The 11,169-nt window shown below is 41.4% G+C and overlaps 1 protein-coding gene and 1 long non-coding RNA gene across 3 annotated transcripts in view; one reads left to right on the forward strand and one right to left on the reverse strand.

Annotated features, from left to right (window-relative positions):
• The window catches only part of COL28A1 (collagen type XXVIII alpha 1 chain), a 133,891-nt gene that overhangs the window by 52,303 nt on the left and 70,419 nt on the right, over nt 1–11,169 (reverse strand). For both annotated transcript variants that reach the window (XM_075062362.1, XM_075062361.1), the window contains exon 23: nt 8,301–8,369. In XM_075062362.1, coding sequence (XP_074918463.1) covers nt 8,301–8,369 — 69 coding nt within the window. The remainder of the gene's footprint in view (nt 1–8,300; nt 8,370–11,169) is intronic.
• LOC116824647 (uncharacterized) lies at nt 682–5,475 on the forward strand. Its single transcript, XR_004373673.2, has 3 exons — nt 682–774; nt 2,454–2,512; nt 5,377–5,475. It is a non-coding gene; the product is annotated as an uncharacterized LOC116824647 (long non-coding RNA).

An 11,169-nucleotide genomic window follows, 5' to 3' on the forward strand; every position in this document is an offset into this window, starting at 1 on the left:
AGCGATGTTGTTTTTCCACGATCTCTACCTGTAGCTCTCCAGAAAGAATTGGAAAAGTTGAGTGGTAAGGCTGCTTGTGAGCTCACGGGTGTAGAGACTGAGCCCCTGCACAAAAGGGTGAAGATTTTGGAAGTTTCTTTGCCCCAAAAGAGAAGGAGGTTTTTGGGACTGGGCCAGAGAGCTAAGCCATCATACCATGAAAAGGAAACCTGAGACTCTCTCCACATGTATTACCACAAAGAGAAGGTAAGCCACTACTATATCTAAATACTCAATGGAAGTGCGCCAATTATGCAAACCTGCTTGAGGACAAAAAGGCAGAGTCTTGGTTGAGGCCGTTCTGAAATTGCCCATATGTCTCTGATACTTTACAGCTAAATAGCGTATAATTGAATCTGAAGAAAACCTCATTTTGTAACATGGCTTAAAATTCAAACTAGTTAAACTTAAAGAAATGTGAGGCCTTTCAATGGTTTTGTTTCTTCTCCTCACAGCAATCCCTTTGAGACCTTATATTCAGAAATTTGCAGAATTCCATCTTTTCACACCTATTCAATGTGTATATATGTCTTCTAGGACAAATTGAGACTTTTTGGTCTCGCAACTCTCTGATCTAAATCTCATCTTGATCTAATTCAGTCACTGCTGTTTCTGTTCTCTCCCAGTGGTATGCAGAGAATATGAATGAATGTGAACTGTGCTAGATTCAACTCGCCTTAGACAAAAGTGGCATTGATACACAGTGTGATGGTGAATGTGCCATCTGTTGGAAAGGTATGTCAGATATTTGTCAGATACTTGCATTTATAGTCATGTAATGATGTTTAATGCATTACCACTCCTGCAGTCTCAAATGTTTACAGTAACACATTTTACTTCAGTGCAATTATGCTAACTTACACCAACTGGCCCATGTCAACCCCCCAAACGGAGGTTTCACCACAGGTCGATTTTTACATTGAAGGAATGATACCTTTTGGTCTGTAAATGACTGTCTTTTAATGATGTCTGAAGTCCAAAACCATAGCAATGGGCTCCAATGGATTTCTAATTTGTAAAAGTAGTGGTCATTAACATGGTTGATATCTCTTATTTAGGCAACAATCCTACAGATATTTACATACATGCTTCAAGTTAAGCACATATGTAAGTATCTGGAGGATTGTGATCTTAGATTTTTAGTACTTTAGACTGGAGACTGTCTCATTTATATTTTTGTACAGCCCCCAGCACAACAGGGTCCCTGTTTGATTGAGGCTTCTGGAAACTACTGTAATTATAGGTTGTCCAAAACTTCCCATTAGAAGATTCTATTTTCAATTGTTTACAACTTGGCCATGCTCCAACCATTTGGGCAGAATTTTTTTCATGCTGAGTGTCTGTTGCAGGCTGAATTTTTGGGGGTAAATTTCAGCTAAAAATGTTCAGCTGTGTCTGAGAACAAGGCTAGAGGAAAAGAGCTTGTTTTCCCCATGTTAAAAGATTCTAGCAGCCTCTTCTTTGAAAAGCTCTATCACCCCCAGGCTTTGGACCAGATACTTGAATTCTGGAAGGTGGCCTCTGTGTCAAGGATATGCCTTTTCTTAACTCCAAAATATCTGCCAAAATTTGGCCAAGTTACAAACCTTTGCAAACAGTGGATTTTCAGAAGACACTCCTTAGATTTTAATGCTAAAGTCTCTGAAGATTGTCTGCTCTGGAACTGCTCCTACCTTGGGCTGAACCCACACCTGCCTCCCCACCTCTGCACAGCACAGCACAGCACAGCAGTCTTCCTCCCCTTGCTCCTTGTACAGCCATGACGGTCATCTACCAATCACAGAGGAAGAAGATTGATTGGCGGAGGGGTTGCTCAGACTGTGGAGCTGTTTTCTGGTCCCTCCTATTACATCTCCAGCTAGAGTTCCTCTGGGCAGTGTCCACTGGTTCTTTGGACCCCTTTGAGGAGAAGTGGGCATGGTCTGAGGTTCTGTGATTGGTGTCCCCCTCTGGATCACTTCTTTTGGCCCGATGGTCCTCACTCCCACTCCTGTTTTTTCATTTGTTGTCATCTGTATTAACATGCTGACTGGGCTCATAATTCCTCTTCATCTAAGGAGGTACAGCCCTTTAGTTTTGGGTGGGCCAAATACCTGCAACAGGTATTCCACATCTAACTTTGATCTTTTCCCAAAGGCATCTCTTGCACATTATATCTTGCTCCATACTGCTAGGAGGCTATTACTGTTTGTTAAGCCTTCGCTAGGTGATCTCTCAATATATAGTGCTCCTCTTACAAAACAATTCCCCAGAATACTTGGTATGAAATAATATACCACATATACCAAATTTCTGGTTTGTTTGTTTTTAACAGAGTTTTAACACAGCTTACATTACTGAGTGTGGCTAAAAATGTAACAACAACGCTTTCAATTTTATTGTGATTGTTTTGTGATATTTGGTGCTTTTTTCAGAGCACCAGCTGCTGGAATCCAGAAATTGTATGAGAATCTGTTTTCATTTAAAAGAAAATGTAAGTTTCTATCTGTGATAGGACTGAGAAGGGGTACACAGTCTGACAGAGTTAACAAGGGCCTGATGCCAATTAGATCATCCAGCATCACCTGAGAGAAGGAGGGCCAGGGTTAACTGAGAAGGAAATCCGGCTGGGAGGGGCTGGGACAGCACTATAAAATCAGCAAGCTGAACACCGAAAGGGGCTGGGAGGATATAGCTGGGGCTACAGTTGCTGAGTCTGGACTCAGCAGGCTGCTGACTAGCTGAGCCTTTGGCTAGGCACAGTGATATGGAAGAGATAACAAATGAAACTGAAACCAGGCTGGACAATGAAAATAGGGAACAAAGAAAAAAAGAAAAGGGTAGATTTTTCTGGAACCAGAAGAAGGACCAGCAAATAGGAAGGCAGGAAAAGGAAATGGGCAAAATTACATAACAGTAAAACCCCTAGATAAGGGTATAACGATAGGGGATATCAGCCCCCTGAAGACTGCAGAGTGGAGAAGAAAAAATGCTGGAGATGGCAGAGACTTGTTTTTTGTTTTTACATTCCACTAACCAGTAAGCAAGTTCCTTAAGATAAAGCTGCAATGTAAAATAAACTGCACACTACTCAGATTCCTCACGGAAATAAGAGTAGTAGCACAGGGTGTGCCAGCTGAAATGTCAGAAGAGGAAATAAAGCATGTTTAGGTAAAACAATGGACAGAATGGTAACAGAGATTAGTAGCACATCTAGAAAGAAACAGGTTCATAGATGGAACATAAAGTGAGTTCTTGTTAGGGAAGGGACAGAAGTACAGAAAAGCATGATAAACCAAATAATTCATGATCAGAACCTTATTGGAGACAGGAAAAGGCTATAATGGAATGAAGGATACTGCATAAGGTGGCCTCCATGGGAGTTATAGGAAAAATGTATAGATGGGTAAGGGACTTCTTAAGCAACAGAACTATAGAATTATAGCATAAATGCAAAGTGATGCACATTGGAAAATATAATCCTAATTAATACATCCAAAAAATGGGATCTAATTTAGCTGTTACCACTCAAGAAAGAGATCTTGATGTCGTCATGATAGTTCTCAGAAAATATCTGCTCAACATACAGCAGCAGTCAAAAAAGCGAACGTTAGAAACCATTAGGAAAGGGATAGATAATAAGCCAAAAGATATCATAATGCCACTATATAAATCCATGGTATGCACGTACCTTGAATACTCCATACAGTTCTAGTTGCTCCATCTCAAAAAAGATTTATTAGAATTGGGAAAAATACAGAGAAGGGCAACAAAATCATTAGAGGTACGGAACAACTTCCATATGAAGAGAGATTAAAAAGATTGGGTCTGCTCATCTTAGAAAAGAGAAGACTGAAGGGGGATATGATAGAGGTCTATAAAATCATGTATGGGGTGGAGAAAGTGAACAGGGAAGTGTTTGTTTACCCTTTCACATAACACACAAAGCAGGGGGTCACGCAATGAAATTAATAAAACAAACAAAAGGAAGCATTTCTTCACAGAACACACAGGCAACCTGTGGAACTCGTTGGCAGGGGATGGGGTGAAGACCAAAAGTATAACTGGGTTCAAAAAAGAATTAGTAAGTTTATGGAGGATAGATCCATCAATGGCTATTAGCCAAACTAGTCAGGGACGCAACCCCATATTCCAACTATCCCTAAACCTTTGACTGTCAGAATCTGGGAATGAATGACAAGGAATGGATCACTCAATAATTGCCCTTTTCTATTCATTCCCTCTGAAGCATCTGGCACCGACCACTGTTGGAACACAGGATAGTGGGCTAGATGGACCATTGGTCTGGCCCAGTATGGCCATTCTTATGTTCTTAAATCCAAATACAGAAAGCTTTTTCTAATATATATTCAATTGCAAATGGAATTCCAGAAGGGAGCATAATTAGCCTAACCTTTTTTAACATCATGATAAATGACTTCCCTAATGGAGTAAGCAGAGATCACATTATTTGATGATCACGGTGCCAAATGGACTTAAAGCAGAAACCCTGAAAGTGCTGCCAAAAGAATCAATGATGGACTTCAGAGAAGAGCAGAATGGTCAAATTATCCATAGGCAAAATTAAGGGAATGATCTTCACATCAAGGAAAATCCAAAAAGATGACCAACAGATAAATATAGTGGAAAACTTATAAATTCTTAGGTATGATATTTGATAACTAGCTCACTTGGATGGACCATACTGAAAATATTAAAGATAAGTATAAAGGTAGAATTAACTTACTTAAAAGTATCTCTGGAATATTCTGGGGAGCAGATAAGAAAATGGTGGAAATGCTATACAGAGCACTAACAAGACCAATTATTGAGTATGGATGCTAAACCTATGAATCAGCAACAAATACAGAGAAAACTGGACTATATCCAAGCACAGGCATTGCAGCGCACGTGGTGCCTTCACGACTAAGACTGTGTGTACTCCAAATAGTAGCTAGTGAAATGCCTGTCTTTCTAAGAATGAAACTCCTAGAGTTAGCCTCTTGCGCTAAAGTAGTAGGTAATAGCAAAATGACAACAGAAGTGGATAAAGGATTGTAATGCAAATAAATGATTGAAAGAGACCAAAATCTATAGCTATGGGAAAATACTCAGTCATTGGTAAACCATTCCCCCTGAGATAGACATAAAACTATATAATGAAATAAATTAAAGATGAAGACTGGTAAATATACAAGATTTAGCTAACCAATATATATGTGTAAGTGGGGACACTATTGCCAGATATATACAGATGGCTCAAAAGAGGAGGGAACAAGAAGAGAGGGAACAGCTTTCTGCATGACCTCACTCAGACTCAAAAAAGTCGTAAAACTAACTTTGTATCTGTCTTCATAGCTGAGCTAACAGAGATTATGTTAGCACTAAACTGGGCTTTGGAAGTATGTGCTATCGTGGCCATCCTGTCTGACTCCTTATCAGGGCTGCAGGCAATTTACAATGGTAAGTCTGACAGTGGAAATGATATTCTTGATGAAATATTAATGCTTACAACCCAAACTGGTGCAACTGGATATAACCATAGTAATAGCTTTGATCCTGGGGCATACAGGGATAGCAGACAATTAATTGATGAACAGGCAAAGTGCTAATAAACACAAACAAGTTGATCTAGGAATCCCCTGAAGCAAACTGGAATTTAAACACCTAATCAAAAATGAGCTAAGGCGGAAATGGCACAAACTATGGAGAAACTAAACAAAGGTGGGGGGCGGATTTCAAGAAGTAAACCCAACAGTTGAAAATGTTGATTTTAATCCAAGATCCTGAAAGGAAGAGCAAAAGGGCCCTATTTAGAATTCTAACAGGGCATTGTGGATTAAATAGTAATTTATTTCTAATTAATATGCACAAAGATGAATTATTTGTAACATGTAATGTTCAGGAAACAATAGATCATATCCTTTGGAATTGTATAGACTGTATGTTTGTAAAGAAAACTAAGAGGCCTTACAGTAACAAAATTTTCCTTGTAGCATCTATCAAGAATCTAAGGGAAACAGGGCCCACTGGAAAAAAAGCTCTTTTGCGATTCTTTAAGAATATCAGGAAAAGTGCAAGTACACGGTAGTCATAGAATCAGGAAGCGTGTCTGCTGTGACACAAAGGGGAGTGGAGGCGGAAGGAGAAGGCGGCTGCAGAGAGAAAGTCTGCAGTCACTCCCTGGAGGGAAAGTGAGTTAGCCAGAGACAAGGAGGAGATCCAGGTGGAGAGTAAGCTCTCGGATCCTGCCCTGGACTGGGGAGTCGGACGAGAGGCTGAGAAGGGTGAAGTAGCCACTGTGAGCAGAGGAATCTCCAGTGGCAAACCCAGATATAGACAAGAAGATGGAGAGGTGGGTTAGGAAGGAACCAAGGGAAACAGCAACAAGATTTGAGACTGAGCAGACCTATGCTGCTAGTTGTATGGTCCCTGGACTGTAACCTGAGTATTGGTGGGCCTGAGTTCCCCTACCAACCACTGAGAAAGTGTCACAGGACTAGAGATGGAACATCAGCCCGTTTGAGGCAGCATCTGGACAGTTTGTTTGGTAGGACTTTGTTACCCCAGAAGGGGTAGACAACTATATAGTGTCCTAGCCACAGTCAGGGAGGGAGAGAGGGATTACAGTGCAAGCAACTGATGGCAGGGGGCACCAAATGAGATGAGAGCTAATTCCCAGACTTAGGCATAAGGAGGGCACTTGTGGTGAATGGACTCCTTTGCACTAGCCCTCATAAATACAGATAAAAGCTTGAAAATTTGAACCAAATGCCCCCTGAAGGTTCTGGGACAGAATATACCCCTGTATTCACACCCTACACACTATTGTTGTACTCTTTGTACAAAAAGTATGCCTTGTAAGGTATCATTTGAAAACTCAGAATTTGCTGGTCAGTATTATTCAGGCAAAAAGTGTGGCAACATCGTATGTGAAGTTGTATAGTCCCCTGTCTTATCAACACATCTTCCAAATCCCACAGTCCTACCCAAACAGAACTTGGCAAATGGGTCTGTCCTAAACAAAGGAATGTGTGCTTGCCTTAATCAGCATTTAAGCAGTAAATGGAGTCATCAAGTTGGAAGGGAAAACAAAGGAAGTTCAAACAGATGGAGAAAATAACAAAGCGCAATATCCTTTCACATAGTCTTTGGGCTTGTCTACACTTACAGCCCTAAAGCTATACCCTGTAGCACTAAGTGAAGATGCTATCTGTGCCAATGGGAGAGCTTAGGCACAGGTGCTCCATCTCCCTGAGAGGTGGTAGCTATGTCAATGAGAGAAGCCCTCCCATTGACATAAGTGTCCACACTGGGAGTTCGGTCAGTATAACTGGTACTTGGGTGTGGATTTTCCAGTACAGGACACTTCTGGGGGAAGATTTGGGACTGAGAGTGTGTTGGGGTCATCCTGCAGTATAACCCAGGCTGGTGAGAGCCAAGGTATAGCTGGCAGGCTGCAGTTACACACAGACACTTGGGGTGTGGCTTGCATGCTGGAAGGCTGCTTGTGAGCAGCCCACATGGAAGCTACTACAGCATGGCATTATAAGGCACCCAAGGTTGTAGGGCAGGACTGACACAGCCCCCCATTTGTCTGGATTGTACCGCTGGTATGTCTCAGGCTCCAAAACCAGTAGGCAAATAAAGAGCCCAAACATTTTAATTTTTAAAAAAATACTCATGACTTTTTTTGATTGCTTGGGGTTGCAACACTTGAACATAGGAACAGGTCAGTCCCTATAACCCAGTACCCTGTCTTCCTACAGTAGCCAATGGCAGGTGTCCCAGAGGGAATGAACAGAACAGGTAATCATCAAGTGATCCATCCCTTGTTGCACATTCTGGCAAAGAGAGGCTAGGGACATCCCTGTCTATCCTGGCTAACAGTCACAACTATACCTGTTAGACATTTGTCACAAGCTCGAAATGCAGACAAGCCTTAATGTGGGGTGGCAGGTGAAACTCACAGGAATGGAACAAAGACCTAGCGAGAGGACGAAAAGAGGAGAAATGTGAGGGGCTAACTTTGACCAGAAGAGGAATCTCTTGTAGAGATTTTGCAGAACCAGATGTGTGAGAGAACCATGTAATCTGTTTTACATTTCTCAGACTGGTCAGAAGTTTATTAAATAGCTAGATTCAGTTTGGAATGATGGAGCTGAGGTATCAGCCAGTTTGGGTTTTTCAAAACCACTCAACCATATTTTTTTCTTTGAAATAGTTAATATTTCTCACATTTCTTTTCAACCAAATATTAAATAAAGAAACATGCTACATACCATTGGTCCCATTATTGAATCTCCAGGATTTCCATCACTTCCTGGTAGCCCAATTGCTCCTGGCTCCCCCTACACAAAAATTTTTATTATTTATTGTCTTCACTCTAGGTTTTGCAGAAAAGAACCAGCTTCATGTATTCACTTATTTTGACACCAAAATGACAGTGACTGAAGGTCTACACAGTAAGCTATCAATATTTTAGGAAAAACTCTCTTTCTACCTCACTACTAATCTCCCTGGACATGCTATTTTGTGGAAAAAAAAATGTAACGTCAAAAGTGCTAGTTGTCCCTTTGAGAACTAATTTCAAACACTTCTTTTCATTAAAGAACAAGGGTTAAAATAGTTGTCATAAACAGATAGTTAAGGGTTAATAGAACAGGAGTACTTCATGTCTCTTTTGCCTGTAAAGGGTTAACAAGTTTAGTGAGCCTGGCTGTCACCTGACCAGAGGACCAATCAGGGGACAGGAGACTTTCAAATCTTGAGGGAGAGAAGTTTTTGTGTGTGCTGTTAGTTTTTTGTTTTTGTTCTCTCTGGGTTCTGAGAGCGACCAGACGTGCATCAGGTTCTCTCCAATCTCTCTGATACAGGCTCTTATAGGTCAGAATAGTAAGTACTAGGTAGATAGGCGAGTTAGGCTTATGTTTGTTTTCTTTATTTGCAATGTGTATTTGGCTGGAAGGAGTTCAAATTTGTATTTTGCTGAAAGGATTTTAATTTGTACCTGTATCTTAGGCTGGGAGGATATTCCCAGTGTCTATAGCTGAAAGACCTGTAACATATTTCATCTTAAATTTACAAAGATAATTTTTTACTGTTTTTTCTTTTCTTTAATTAAAAGCTTTTCTTGTTTAAGAACCTGATTGTTTTTTTTATTCTGGTGAGACCCCAGGGGACTGGGTCTGGATTCACCAGGGAATTGGTGGGGAGAAAGGAGGGAAGGGGGAGAGAAAGGTTAATTTTCTCTCTGTGTTAGGATTACTTTCTCTCTCAGGCAGAGTCTGGGGGAGGGGAGAGAAGGAGGGGGAAGGTGAATTTTCCTCTCTGCTCTAAGATTGAAAAAGTTTGAATCACAGTGACCTTCCAGGGTAACCTGGGAGGGGAAGCCTGGGAGAGGCAATGGTGAGGGAAAGGGTTTACTTTCTTTGTGTTAAGATCCAGAAGGACTGGGTCTTGGGGGACTCCGGGCGAGGTTTTGGGGGGACCAGAGTGTACCAGGCACTGGAATTCCTGGTTGGTGGCAGCGCTACAAGTACTAAGCTGGTAACTGAGCTTAGAGGAATTCATGGTGTTACCCCATCTTTTGGACGCTAAGGTTCAGAGTGGGGAATTATACCATGACAATAGTGCTAATCAACCAATGGGCCACATTCACCTGTGTTTTATGCCTGCTACTGCCAGTGTAAATCAGGGCACAAGACCACTGCCAAAAAGCTGTTGTGTTGGTACAAAGTGAGCAAATCTTCTCTCGTGCCAGATGCCCTACAGGAGGGTCAGTATTGCCCAGAAAGTGGCCAGTGCTGGTCCTGGAAAGGGGTTGTGGCAAAGCAAGCCAGAAACTGAAATGATTCAGCTCACCTCTGTTGCAGACTTCCCACATGGGGCTTCTGAGGAGCCCCAGAAAGAAACTTGAGTCTCAGTTGAATATTGCTTGCTATAGTTGGTGGACTTCTCCTCTGCACTCACTGATGGCTTGATAGGTAGTTGGTTTGCTGGGTGCTACCAAGCTTAGCTTTGAGCTTTTATCACATAATTAAGATAGCAGTACCTCCCTGTAGCACTGGGGCTTAACCTAGACCAACAGCTATATTTTCCCCCACCCCTTCTTTGGGATCTCTCAAAGATCTTAATTTTCAGTAGAACGTTTGCAATTTAGCAACACCAACAGAATGCACCAGTAGGAGCTCAAGTAACATTCCTAAAGATTATTGTTGTTACACAAAGCAATCTCTGAGCTGCTGCAACCAACTTCAAAACTATGGGGACTCAGCATATTCCACAGAGTGCAAGACAGCTATCTAATTGTTCATTTCAAAAGTACAGCTGAAGCTACTATAGCCAAGAGAGCAACAGGCAGGAGACTGTCTATTTGCCAAGACACAGTAAGAGCTGTATTCATAACTGTCCAATGAATGCTACCAAAGCTGTTCAGTATCAGAGGGGTAGCCATGTTAGTCTCTATCCACAAAAACAATGAGGAGTCCAATGGCACCTTAAAGACTAACAGATTTATTTGGGTATAAGCTTTTGTGGGTAAAAACCTCACTTCTTCAGATGCATGACAGAAGATCCATGCATCTGAAGAAGTAAGTTTTTTTACCCATGAAAGCTTATGCCCAAAAAAATCTGTTAGTCTTTAAGGTCCCACTGGACTCCTCATTGTTAAAGCTGTCCAGCTGTTTGATATACAGAAGTTGCCAACAATGGCCAAACTGGGTTGACCTCTTAGAGCCTGAGATGTTTCCAGAGTTGAATGATATGCAAACTGCTTCATCTGACTTCACTACTGCAGAAGTGGCTGGGAGGCTTCCAGGGCAAAATTACTAATCATTGTGCTTGCCAAAAAATTCAGAGAAGCTGGACTTCTGTTCATCCCAATATATCAGGGAGAAATAATGGGTGGCTTAGCAAGAAACTTCTGTAAGTGATAGAGGGACAATGAGAAAAAGATTTGTCCATTTCCTAGAAAGTTCTTCCTGAAAGAATAACTTGGTGTTTACAATTACATTAAGCCATTAAGCTGCTGCCTGCTCTGAGGGCTTATGTCATAAGTAGATAGGTAAGGTAAGGGTTAAGTTTCTTTTACCTGGAAAGGGTAACCAAACACCTGACCAGAGGACCAATCAGAGAACTGGATTGTTTAAA

Source organism: Chelonoidis abingdonii, chromosome 2 (genome assembly GCF_003597395.2).
Source record: "Chelonoidis abingdonii isolate Lonesome George chromosome 2, CheloAbing_2.0, whole genome shotgun sequence".
NCBI classification, from domain to species: Eukaryota; Metazoa; Chordata; order Testudines; family Testudinidae; genus Chelonoidis; species Chelonoidis abingdonii.